The sequence below is a fragment of the Polypterus senegalus genome, chromosome 2 (assembly GCF_016835505.1).
Source record: "Polypterus senegalus isolate Bchr_013 chromosome 2, ASM1683550v1, whole genome shotgun sequence".
NCBI classification, from domain to species: Eukaryota; Metazoa; Chordata; class Cladistia; order Polypteriformes; family Polypteridae; genus Polypterus; species Polypterus senegalus.
The window spans coordinates 125608176-125622495 of NC_053155.1; the positions used below are offsets into that span (position 1 = coordinate 125608176).

At 35.6% G+C, this 14320-nt stretch overlaps 1 protein-coding gene across 4 annotated transcripts in view; it reads right to left on the minus strand.

The window, feature by feature from the left end:
- Nucleotides 1-920: 920 nt before the first annotated feature.
- The window catches only part of nrip1a (nuclear receptor interacting protein 1a), a 180022-nt gene continuing 166622 nt past the window's right edge, over nucleotides 921-14320 (minus strand). For all 4 annotated transcript variants that reach the window (XM_039744545.1, XM_039744547.1, XM_039744546.1 and 1 more), the window contains one exon: nucleotides 921-8970. In XM_039744545.1, the coding sequence (XP_039600479.1) occupies nucleotides 4982-8545 (3564 nt within the window). In that variant the 5' untranslated portion in view covers nucleotides 8546-8970 and the 3' untranslated portion in view covers nucleotides 921-4981. The remainder of the gene's footprint in view (nucleotides 8971-14320) is intronic.

The window sequence follows — 14320 nt, forward strand, 5'->3', positions numbered from 1 at the left end:
CTTCTTAATATATTGAATTTAGAAGAGGTTTAACATGTTCTGCAACTTTTGAAGAGCTAGAGAAAGTGATGAATAAATCACAGCCAGGACGTGGAGCAGAAGAACAAGTTCATAATGGGTGTTAACTATTTCAACAAATTCATGGAGTACAGTAGCAATCTATGTAATTTTTAATAAATGTTACTCAATTGAGAAGGATTTTTTTAAACCTACCTGAAATGCAAGCATTACCTTGCCTGAATTCCATGTAACACATTCAGAATATTCTTTTAAATTTGTGAAATCATACAAACCCCTTTTAGATTGTATATTTTAACTTTACCCACAGTAATGTTAAATTGTGTAGGTTGAGCTGTTTATTTTTGACATGTTACTTGCCATTTTGCACCAGTTTTTCTATTCTTTTCTTTTTAACAGGAGGGGCAATTTCCCACTAAACTGCTAGGTATAAAGCAATTTAATTTTAGACGATTTGACTAGGATGGTATTCTGTTTCAATGGGTACTTCATCTGCTCCACAGCTCTAGTAACACACGTTTGTATTTTATTTCAACATCTGCATGGAGTTTTCGCAGGTCCTCTGGTTTTATCCCACACCACAAAGACATGCAGGTTGGATTAAATGGTGACTTTAAACTGACCCTGTGTAAGCAAGTGTGCGTGCGCCTTACCATACTTTTGATGAGACGTTTACTCCCTTAAAATGTTTACTGGTGGGTTAGAAAACTGGGTGAATGAAGCAACAATCTGGCAAAGTAAGAAAACACCAAGGAAGATTCAGGAGAGAAGACTTACACCTTGATTGAGGATCAACAATCCATCCAACCTGAGACAATTAAAAATTTATTATAGGCTACTATTTAGCCTAATCTTCATAAATCCATTTAATTCAAAAAGATGAGAAAAGAAACCAAGATCCATTTTAATAGAAATTGTGCATTTAGGAGTTTATTTAAAGTCTGTGCAAGTAAACACCAAGACTAAAGGGAAAAAAGCCCTCAAAACAACAAAATGTTATGCTGCAACATGTTACATGGAATGAAGAACAAACTTTTGTTTGTACCCAAGTATAACTAACGATACTTTTTAATGTGTAATTTCTTTATTAAGTATTATGTACAGGTAGAGAGGAACTTTCTTCTCAGGTGTTGGAGATAATTAAATTAGGAAAAATAATTAATGCACATTGATTTTTGAGTATTTTAAATATCTGTTTATAAGTAGTTTTTCTTAAACTTGCTGACTGTTCACATCATATGTTATGAACGCTCATTCATTTCAGTAGACTTTTAAGACTATTTCTCCAAGATCCAGCAATAATGCACAGGTGTTCCCCATGCACTGACATGCAACAGGCAGCGAAGTAGAGCATCAGGACATAACAAAATGTTTTAGAATAAAGATTATCATAAGCGTACAACAGAGACAACATGCAAAAGAAACTTTCGTCAATATCATATATACAATTATACATATAATTTACACAACTTTGAGTTTAAAACTATTTTTCTTTCATTGAACAATACAAAATAGCTATCCTTCATAAAGAAACAGTATTTACAGAAATACATCTTAAAAAAATACCCATTTCAAAGTAAAGAAGAATCTTCTTACCCTCAAACAATTTTGGAAAATGCAAAATAACCTAAAGTTAAGACACTGAAATTGTAGGTGATAAACATTTCCAGTCAATACCAAATCTCCTGCTCTGTATTTTTCAATCTACTAAAAATTTCACTTTGCACTAAATCAATCCCAATACTTCTTTAGAAGATCCATATTCTGCAGCTTTCCCAATTGCAAACACTGAAGAAAGAGTCTGTTTAAAAATGGTTGCTAATACCTTTAGTTTGATTTTACCCTAATTCTGTCTGAGGCAAAACAAGGCTTTACAGCACAATTAATTGTCGATCAGACCTCACAAATGGGTTTGGTCACAACTTTTTTAAAAGGTAGGGCCAGAGACAGCATAGCCCAAAAATGGGATTTTAGAAATACCCAAACAATTACTTGGATTATCAACATTCCAGATGAAGTAACAAAATACATAAATAAAACAAAGATTTAAAACATTCACATGAAAATCAGTATATGAAAAAAGACAAATTTGTTTTTTTTATGACGAAGGATCACAGATTGAAAAATCTTAATGATTTCCAACTTCCCTTTGAAAAATGGAAAAGGTGGTATGAATAATAATAACAATAATAAATATACACCAGATTTTATATTTTCCTTATCCATACTTTTGTCTAACCAGTTCAGGGATGCATTTTTGTTTTTCAGACAAAAAATAAAAAATAGTTAAATAAATTAAGAAATCTTTCTAAAGGTACATATAAATTATTTTAAAGACAGCAATCTAATAAACAGAAAAAGAACTGTTTACTTGTGGTGTAGTGTGTGGTCAGATAAAACTCACAAAACTGTAATAAGTAAGGAACTTTCTTTGCAAATACCTTGAAGGGTCTGACAAATACAGTATATTACATACAGCTTAACATGCTATTTTTATCTTCAAAATGGCAAAGGAGTAAATGGGAACTTTCAAACCTAGAAACCACAAAGTTCTATATAGTACTCACATGCTTTAAAAATTGACACAAAACCTGACTATATACAGGCGCTCTTCACACTTTTAAATGACACTGCAAAAACCTTATCAATGTAATGGCTTCCATTACCATTTCTATTACCTACAATGTCGGCCATCCTTAAGCCCATCAAAATGATATTTTGTTTGCCGTTTTCAGTAAATGACATGACTACATGAAACATAACTTAAATCATTTTGACTTTTAGAACAACTTTTTTATAAAAGGATTTATGTAAGATTGAAGAATAAAGGATGAAATAAAAAATGTACACACTATTTCTTTAACTGTAAAAACATGGTCTGTTCACACCACATGATTTTCCATTGTGAAATCCGAAGTGATTATTTCACAATTACAGTAAAGCGTTTTGTTCAACTAGTTACTTAGAGTGCACAAACATGCTATGTAAAAGACCTGCAGTGACACCCTGTACAATCATGCCAAAGTTTGAGATCTGGTTCAGATGTCGTTTGGCTCAAATTGCATTGGTCCGTGTACACTGTTATTCAAGAATAAATCCAGTTTCTGCCAATATAGATTAAAGTATGCATTTCAGAAAATGAAAATTTGCATTAATATGAGAAATGTAATATAATATGAAAGAAAAATACAGCTTACAATAATATTTGTCATAAAACTCTGACCCTGTTGTTAACATTTGTTTTATTATTCACAAGGGATTTCCTAAAGCACTGCTGATGCAGAACATTTGGACCTTGGTTTGCTGAACAGCTGGAGTGCCTGGAGTTAGAATATAACCAATACAAGCCATGGGTCGCTGTGACTGTACGAGAAGTTGAATTATATAATGGCATAAAATGTAAACTTAGAAAAAGAGAAAAAGCCATTACAGACAAAGGGAAGAATGCAACGGTTTTCAGTTTACTTTTTTAATCTTACAAATGATCAATAAAGTTTTGCTGTTAAGTAACAATTTTCCATGCATAAAATAGTCAGTGGCTTAACTCTTCCTGAAAAATATTTCCTTCCAATTACAGGTATGTAAAATTTCCAAGGAGAAACTTAAGAGAAGTTATTGAAAAAGAAAGTTACAATATATTTCAAGGGCAGCATGGTGGTGTAGTGTTAGTGCTGTTGCCTTGCAATAAAGAGACTAGGGTTTACATCCCAAGGTCCGCATATTTTCCCATGTTCTCCCCATGTCTGTGTGCATTTCCCCCCACTGTCCAAAAACATGCAGGTTAGGTGAACTGGAGAAGCTAAACTGACCTTAGTGTGTAATGTGCATGTGTGTGTGTTCACCCTACGATGGACTGGCACTCTGTCTGGGATTTGCTCCTACTGCCCTGCGCCAGCTGGGACAGGCTCCAGCACTCCTTCCTGTGACCCTGGTATGGATTAAGTACATGACGTAATTTATTTCAATGTAGGACTGTGATAGTGGTCAGAGACAATATTGGCAGCACTGTGCTCAAGACTTTAACAGACCCTGGAGAGGGCACTATTCCACTGAAGTGTCAACTCATGCACACATCCAAGCCTTGATCCATGTGGTACCAGTGTTAACTATAGTGCCCCAAGCTGTCCTACATTTTTTGAAAAATGTTTTATAAAACTATAACTTTTATAAGTTAAGTGGTCATCTGCCTGGTTTATGTAAAATATACATTAAGTAATCAAGAATCACTGGAAACTGAACTTCAATACACAATGTGAAAAAAATCTTCATACAGAGTCACCTTTACAGCTCTAAACTGGATTCCAAAAAACTGTAATAATCTGTTTAACAATGTTACATATTTTTATTTTTTATTTATTTTTTTTCATTCTAACAGTTCCTATAATCAATTCACTCTCCAATATAAAATGGATACTTTTATATTGGTAAGAGAATATACATCATGTGAAAACTTCATGGTGTGAACAGACTACCTTTAACCTTTAAACAAAGCTAAACAGGGCAGGACTAAAAAAATCAAGTCTTATGAAGGAAACAAAAGAACTACCAATTTTTCACTTATTTAGGTTTATATTTGGTGTCACTGTAAAGTAAAAACATCCCAGTTATTAACATACCTACTTTTAATAAAAATAAGTATTCTATGCATCAACATCATGCTGTAGACTTGTACAAAACCTTTTATTTTTCACTTATTACGCCACCGAAATGTTTATGGTTTGGAGCAGCAATCATAAAGGTCTTGCATGCTGGTAAAGGCATTGATCAATGATGCACTTACCACGTGCTAATGCTTTATGAGAACAGCCCTCAGACCCATGCATTTCTGAAGGCATACCAGCTAACACAATATACACATACACAAGAAAACATAACAGATTATAATCAAAAAGTACAGTGAAAGCTATTCCAGCTCTAGTAATTGCCCATTCTGTTGACTTGTACAGTATGCAATTATTTTGCATTAGTTTGGTTCTTTCTTAACAGTGAGCACTTTTTCTAAGATGCCATTAAGTCTTGCATTATGACCAACTGTCTGACTGGTATAAGATTGTGAGTGACGACTTAAATGGAACACCTGATCATAATCTTCCATGTCAGATAAAGGTTCCTCCTTGATATTAATCTGAAGTCCACGGTGTGGAGAGGAAGACTTAGTGTCTGTCCAGACCTTCTTTGCTTTTTCCTCATTGCTAATGGTGGTACTCCCCTTTTGAAGCATATAGTAAAGTATTGGGTTAGACTTGGTTAGTCTAGGGGAAGCTCTTCTTGATTCATTCTTCTCTTCCCCTTTGATTTCCCATCTAATTGGTCCTTCAGTTTCACCGTTGACTGGTATTAGATTTAACTGAGGAGAGTCTTTTGTGGCTAAGTGATCCTGCCAATGAGGGACAGTGGGACGTTGTCGAGCAGGAGCACTCTTGGAGACCTTAAGATCAACAGGAGTCACTAATGGAGAACTGCGATTGTGCTGCAGATTGCTGTTTTCAGGGGGATACTTCAGCACACTGTAAGCATCTCCATTCAGTCTGCAATTAATCTGAGCAGCAGAGGGGCTGACTGTACCCCTTGACTGAGACAAATCTTTTAAGCAGTTATCTGAAAGGAGCAACTGTTTCAGCACATTAAATCCTCTTCCATCTTTATAACAAACTGTGTCATTTATTGGGCATCCAACCTGCACTACAGCCTCTGCCTCAAACTGATTTACTTTGCTTTGGATGTGCTGTTTCTCTGGTGTCCACGATGAAGGTTCCTTCAGGGAAGGGATAACCTTCGAGACTTCAGCCTGAGAAGAGTTCATTATTGCCTTTTTCAAAGATTCACTGCCTGTGATGTCCTCAGAAGAATAGCATAGCTTTCTCTTTTTAGGAAGAATTGTCTCGTGAGGAATTATCTCCTTACCCTCTTTAACAATATCTGCATTGTTGTTTTTGCTCATGTAATAAGTACTTGGTTGTTGTTTTAGCAGCTGACTCAAAAGTCCATCTTTAGAGATGACTGGTGAAACAGGAAGTTGGTCTTGGTTTAGGTCTCTGGTTGATATGAAAAATCTTTCAAGATTGTTTTGCCTTTGAGGTCTTTCCTTTGGGCAATGTTCATTTTTTTCAACCTCATGTTCAGATAAGCAGCTGTCCTCAGTGGGCTCAGTCTTTATTTTGACCTCCAATCCAAGCTCACCAAAGCCTTCCTTGTTAAAATGTTTTTTGGGTTGCTGTTCTGGTGAGCTTCCATTGACATGCTCTCCTTTTTGATGATGTGCTGCTTTCTCTTTGCTAGCTTTCACCAGAAGGAGTTGTAAAACTGTACGTCTTTCCAGTAGAGTCTCAATTTCTGAGCTGGAGGCCACTGGTTTGTCAGTTAATCTATTATGTTCTTCTAAATTTGCAGATCGGTTTGCTGGAAGTGGTGCACTGAGTTTTTCTAGTAAGGTTACAGTTTTTTCAGCTTTTATATCACATAGTTGTCCTTTACTAAGATGTCCGGTGCTTTCAGATGGTGATAAATGGGCAGTATGTTTTAGACCACACTGGGCTAAGTTTTGAAGCAATTTGCTGGCACTAAATGATGACTCTGGCACTTTGTCATTAGAAAAGGGTTTAACCAAGCCAGTATTTTTTCTCTTACGAAGATCTAATAAATTTTCTGTATGCGCACTGACAGACCCCTTTGGTGTATCTGAAGTAAATGGAGATACACATCTAATAGATTCTGGTCTTGTGACTCCAACTGGTTTTGTAAGGTCTAACAAAGTGCTGGGTATCAGATTTACTGTTCCTTTTGATGACATATTTAACAGTCCTTCAGATGGTGAAGAACACCCACTTGTTTCTGGAGATAAAGAATAACTTGGTGATACTCTTTTTCTAAAGCCGATTATATCAGCTGAATTAATTTTGTTGCACTCCTCATTTCTCCTAAGTGGAGTTATTCTTCCAACTGGTATTTTATTGTTTCCACTACTTTGAAAATCTGAATTCTGAGCATTTTGGTCTGGATTTTCATCATTTTTATGATCCAGCAATAACTGTAGAAGTGTTACCTTTTGATGAGGTTTCATTGCTGCCTCATTCTCCATATGTTGTTCATCTGTTATTTTGAGTTTAGCAGTCTCAGGCTTCCAGGTGCTTATCAATGACTCAGTTAACTTCTCCAAGGATCCAGTTGGCCTTAAATCTTTTGATTTTGCTTTCAAAGACAGATCAATTGGGGAGCAGCTTGAATGTGAGCTCTCAGCATCACTGCTGTCATCAGTTAGGTTATTTTTGTGGTCAGAATGCTCACTTGCAGATGGCACCGGTGGACTAGGGCTTGGGAAACGGCTGCAATTTTCCTTTATTACAGCATGACCATTTATTTGCTTTTGTGAATTGTGATTATTTAAAAGATGCAATAGCAAGCTGCTGCAATTAGGAGATGATCGTAAGGAAGATTGAGTGTTTTTACCCTTCAAAGTCTGGTGATATCTCAAAGATGTGCTAGTTCGGTTCTCTCCTGAAACAGGCACAGGGCTGTGTCTATTACAATCTTTACTTTTAGTTGATGATAAGCCTTGTCCATTCACAGGGCTTAGCAGTTCCTTGGACAGGGGACTCTGACTCGGGTTAGTCCTCTTATCCTGTATTTTTTGACTAGCCATTGCAGCTAATCTCTCACTAGCTGATCTCCCCGCCAGCCTGGACTTCATTGCCTGCTCTCGGGAATACTGTTGTAGATGAGCCTCACTTGAAAGTAGTAAAGCCAACTGACTGCATGCAACACTTGGTTTTGGAGAAGGTACTGGACTGGATCTATTTTCAACCAGACTGGCAACTGCTTTAAGCCTTGCTGAACAGGACAAAGGTTCTATAGCTGCCTGTGCATTACTTTGTGGAGCCTGAGGAGAATCAGAAAACCTCTCCTGACTGCTTCTTCTTTGGTAAGGCACACTGATGCGATTCTGGGTTTTGTTTTTTTTAAGTATGTCTTTTAACCGGTTTGATGCAATACCATAGTATTTAGGGATCTCCTCGTCATCATGAGTGGTTTCATCGCTGGAGGGGTATCCCTGCATTTTCAGGCTCTGCATAATGTGTCGTGACAGTGCCACACTTTGCAACCGGGAGCTAAAAGACTGTAACAATGATGCAAGCAAAGTGCTATCCTGTTTGCATTTAGCTGAGCTGTCCAGAGCTCCTGCAAGAATGTCCCTGTCTTTTTCATTCAAGTCTTCATTGGCAGCACACACGTTATGCCTCCCAGTCTCTTTCCAAGCTTCAGGTGACTGAAGCAACCTTGCCTTTTTAAGGTGCTGTGTGCCAGCTGACAATAACATGCCTCTTTCTTCTGGATTAGGCACAAAGCTTGGTATATGGCAATTTCCATCCACTTTATTACTTTGAACATTGTTGCTGTGCCCAGCATCAGACCTTTGTGTGGCTGTGGCACTTGATCCACCTCCAACCTGATGCATTAGTAAGCCTTCAAGGTAAGTTAAAACAACAGAATCCTGGTGTGTCTCAGAACCAGGCTCTTCTCCATGTGTCATGTTCAATGCCAGAATCTCCTAATAAGGTTTAGAGCTGTTTTTAAAAGCAGTAAAGCAATGAATAGTATATAAAAATATAATTAAAAGGACTTAGCAAAGTTAATTACACAAAATTACATTTTCACTGCTAAAAAAATAGCAAAATGTTTCTAAAATGCCAGGTAATATAGGATCTTCAGTAGAACAAGCAGCCATTTGTAGTCTATCCAGCAGACATTGTTCTGCAACTAGGAACTGCACAGAATACCTAACAGGGTCTAATATTCAATTCAATTATTCCTTGAAATTACTGAAAGCTTCAGGGTCTCAAAGAAATTTGCTGATCCAGTACACACAATTGGAATTTGTTTTTGCCGCAGAAAACATTGTCTTTACTTCCTGACTGTTGGAGCTTTTGAACTTCTTTATTCATGAATGTCTTCATTCTAAAAGAAAAGGCAAGAAAATATTAAAATAATTAACCCAGTTTTAAATACTTTATACATGTTTGCATATAATATTGAAAAAACTAAATTTTATCTCACAGGCTAAGCCATTGTTTTGTTTACACATGTTAGTGTTATGAAAAAAATTAGGAATTTTGATAGCTATAACAACAGTTCTATGAATTATTTACACAAGGCCCATCTATCCATCAGTTTTCCATTATTGGAAGCAGCACTCCTTTAGCATTCTATTAAAGAAGAAACCTAAGTAAATCCAGCAAAGTACTAATCACCTTGCAAAATATTTTAGTATGTAAACCAAGTAAAAATGATGTACCACAAATAATGTACTGCCTTATCAAATAGAATGCAGAACATCAAGGTTTAATAAAACAGAACAAAATAACCAGTGATTTGTCATATAGTGATGGTTTTGAAAAGAGCCAAGTGTTTATGAAGTTAAGAGTTTAACCTCATTGTAAACTTTGATTTAGGCACCTTTCATGGGACAATTTCAGCGACAATATACTCCCATCCTCTAAGAATGCATTAAATTGTGTGTAACATAATTTTTGTGAACATAATTTTATTTATTGTATTGAAGATATCACCAACAAATTATCAATTTGTTTCCATAATGTAAATGGGTGGAAACCTCTGTACTTCTGTATATGTAGTTATGTACATTTAGGGTATTTAATTGGTATATCTATAAAAAAATGCATTTCAACAGACATCACATTGTGAACATGATTCCTATTCCAAATGCTCTATCCATGTTTAGGTCAAGCAATACAGTTAATTTTGGTTTTCACAGTGTTACAGTGAAGAAAGAGATAATAACAATAACAACAATAACAATTAAATGGAACACTTTGACAAACTACATACTAGGTCAGGCACAACAACTCCAGGAAAGGAATGCTAGAAGGATGATTAATAAAGAATTTAGAAATGTTCATCAACTGCTTACTGAATACAGGTAAACTTCTAGATATCACTAAGCAAAATTTTGAGGTACTAAAACTGTAATGTATGGTGTGCTGTTTGAAAATTTAGGTTACACAAAGATTACCATGGAAAAGTGGTCTTCAGGCCAAGCCAGAACCTAATTTTCTTTGTGGAGCTGTCCACTCTGAACGTCAAAAGGAACTTGCAGTTACAAACACTGGGACAACATCCACTTAGTTGTTTGTTCCAGCCTAGGTTATGACTTCCAGATGCCTACACCCACACTACTATTGCCTAAATTGTCTATGATCACTTTCTATAGTAATGTTGCATTTGTGTAATTTGGAGATTATCTCATGCCATACTGTATTAGAAAGGTTAGCCTGCACTCATCTGCTAGTTAATAAACACAAGATTGATGGCATACAGTAACAATCTTTTATTGTTTGTTTCAACAATTATAGCTTCAAAAACAACTTCCGTCATATTGTCTTACATGTTCATCACTGAAGCATCTGTCTTTACCCCTTTTCTCTAATTTGATTTTTCAGAAGCAAAACAAGCACAAACTAAAGGATTATGCTGGCCAATGCTTTAGGTACAGTTCACATACTATACAATTCAAGTTATCATTTAATACAAATTACTTTTAGTCTGTAGAAAATAAATATAAGGATTGCACATTTCTAAACTATGGAGGAATGGCAAACAAGAGTAAAGAAGACAAAGGCCTTCTATTGTATAATTATACAAATATATTTTCATATACATACAAGAGGGTCGAGCCATTCACGCTTCCATCCATTCAAGTAAAAAAAAAAAAAGTAAATTTATACACATAAACTGAAAAGTCTGTTATTTTAAATTTGTAAATCTTTTAAAAAGAACTCTTTGAACATTTAAAAGAATCATGTCATGTAAATTATTTTGCTTTGAAGATGATGTGTCAAAAGATGAAAACTGGACAAAATATTATAAGTAAATAAAAATACTACCAACAAAAAGAACTTAGGACTTTGGTTTTGTGCAACTTTCACACTACTTTAATGTCTGCAAAATACTTGTATAAAATCAAAATAAAAAACAGGTTAAAGTTACAATCACAAAAAAAAAAAAATCACATCCATCAAACAAAGGATTTTTAGCTACATTAACCATTTATGAAACGTTCGATGGATAAGAGTCCCATCACACTTGGGAAAAATGAAGAACCAGTGCAGGATGTCTGCAAATCACGTCTCTCTAGCATTGGGATTTTAGAGCTGGTGCCTATGGGAGGAAATAGGACATCCTGGGGAAACTAGAGAAGATCATAAAAAACTCACAGACAGATTCAACTTTTATCCAAAACCTAACAAGAGCTCCAAACTATGTCTTCTTTTTCTCACATTAAACAAAACACATTATAAAATCACAACTCAAAAATACTTATAATAAAGCAAAATGCTGACTTAAAGTACTGTTGCTTTTAATACAAGTATCCTAACATACATAAAGGACCGCCATTACACTTATACAAAACTTTCTAATGTAATCTATATTTGTAGAACACTATTTAACAATAAAAACACATTAGATACCGCAGCATAAATTATGATAATGGAATGAATGCTTTTTCCCATTTATATGTAAAAAGTAGTGCTGCCAGGATTGGCTTTGGGTCACTGTGACAATAAAACTCAAACAACAAAATAACTGGATGTAAAAATCATATTCAGGTAGACGTATGAGTTGTAATGCTTTCCTGTGTAGCTAATTTATGAATTCAAACTCTTAATAATTGTTTTGAGAAATAATGTAACAGAAGAGTGTGTTTTTAACATGTTAAGAATACATTTCAAACCTAAGCGATTATACCCTTTAATATCAGTAAATTAAACATTAACATCAGTAAAACTAAGTCATTAACTTAAGAAAGAATAAATAGCAAACAAAAATGTAACAATTTAGACTACTGGCAATTATGCCGATGTGTAACACAGAGATCTTAAAATGCAATCTTAATGTTAGCATGACTAAGGATTATCAGATGACAGAAATAATGTTAACCTTGAGAAAGGAAGTAATAAGTACTGCAAGTTGAATTCTAAGACAGATTGCAGGGAAGAAAATGGTGACACTCATAAAAATCCACAACACTGTCACCTGACCCCTTCTTAGGATCAGTTACATCTCACAGGATTAAAACACCATTCATAAACAGGTGGTTTAACAATTTACACAGATATTATTACAGCTTCTTTTTGTACTAGATCATTTTGCTTAAACTAATTCAGCTTACTATAGCAGAGTGGTTTGCAATTGGAGGACCATGGGCCACTAGGTGTGCTCTAAAATGGTTGAAAATAATGATAAAATTGCAGCAAAATACACAAATAATTACAAACCAGGCTACAACAATTGTGTCAAATTCATATTGTTAAAACAAACCACTTTATCAATATCCAAAATACGTTACATACGGCATGCAATGACTGTCTGTAATGATGTGGGTTGGCTCCATGTTCCCACTTTTTTTTGGGAGCCCCTTGAACCCGCCACCATTAATAAAGTAACCAAGGACGAGCCAGAAAACTGAGGACACATACACAAAGCAAGGGGTAGGTGTAAAAAGGTTAACAAGTGCTTTTATTTAAAATCCAAAAACATGACAAATGTCCAAATAAATACTGCAGTGCAAACTTCAATAAATAAATAATCCATGAAAAATGTGAAAGTTAAAACAAGTCCAATGAATAATTAATAAAAACGAGGTTAACACTAGAATCCCAGAGGCTTACAAAAAACTTGTAATCCTGGGTCGCCTTAAATTCCTTTGCACCTCTTCTCATTAGCGTCTTTTGTTTTACAAATGTGTCAATCAGCACAAGCAGCAGCTATCCCATCCCACTAATGGAGCTCAACTCAGGCAAAAAAATCTCCCAGCTCAAGGCTCTTTATAGAGGTGCCTGGAGTTGTATAGGGTAAATAATATATTGTTATTTGGAACACATGCATTTCATGTGTGTCCCATGTCTACAATGATCTGTGTAAGTGTAGGATGAAAGGAAATGCTAGACAAGAAATGCTCAACACATATCTAAAGCAGAAATTTTTTCCATGTTATACTAATAATGACGTGAAGTGTACAATGTCATAATTTTAATTTACACGTTGCTGTCAATGAGTTACAAATCCAAGCACAAATGTCAATGCACAGAAAGTTGATATGCATTCTTGGATGGTGCAGAGGTAAGAACTGCTGCCTTATAACCAAAAGGTTCTGGGTTTGAGTCCGGGTGCTCCACTTATTATTACTAGAATATAATAAAAACATACATTTGATTTGAGTCTGTAACACTCAGTGTAAATTTTGGCAACTTGTAAAAAAAAATGTTACTATTTTGTTTTATTCTGTCTGTAACATTCATGTGGTACAACAAACTTGCCTCTCCCTCTCTTAGTTGATGACGTTCATCTCCATTCTTTTCACAACAGCAACAATGACCACAGTTGGTGCTGTGGTTGATAAATACTCAGAACTATTTGTTGTACGGGAAATCAAAGATATGATGTCCCATGTCCGCTATCAGACTATCATGAGGCATTTGTGCTTTGACAACAAAGATACCCATGCAGAGTGTGTGAAATACAACAGGTTTGCTGTGATTTCCGACATCTGGCAACGTTTTGTTGAGAGCTGTGTTTTGAGTTACAACGTGGGGCAAAGACTTTCCGAGTCTGCAGTCATAAAGCTTATGGAGCTGTTCCTGGACAAAGGAAGAATCATGATAGACAGCTTCTTCACAGCGCTTGTGCTGGCTAACAGACCGCTGCACCACAATGCAACTCTGCTTGGTACCAATAAGTAAAATGGGACTTCCACCTGTAGCTAAAGTAACTTCAGTACGCAAGCAACTCTTCATGCTAGTGTTTAGATCTGGCAGTGTCATGCTGACAGTGTATATGCCCAAAAAGAAGACATCTGTCTGCATTTTCAGTATCATGCACCAAAATGTGGAGTACAGGCAAGAGTGTTTTGGCTTCCCCCCCCCCCTAACATGTTCAAATGACAAGTTATGTTCAAATGGCATAGTGTTTTCAAATAGTGACGTTCATGTATAAATGTGTGTATGCATGCGCGAGAGAGGCAGAGACAGATTTGACGGTGTATTCGCCCAAAAAAAAGAAGTCTTTGATTTCAGTCTGTGGCAGCCGATGTAAAGTTTTGCTATTTGTAAAAGATACCACTAAAGGGATATAAGCAGACACACAAACGCTAGTGAATCATGTCTTCTTGTTATCCTGTTGACACTTTAATTTTTTGTTATTCAGTTTTATTCTTGAATAAAAGCACACTTGTTTTGTTATACCTTTGCAAAAGTGTTTATTTTATATTCCAGTAACCACTTGAATGAGA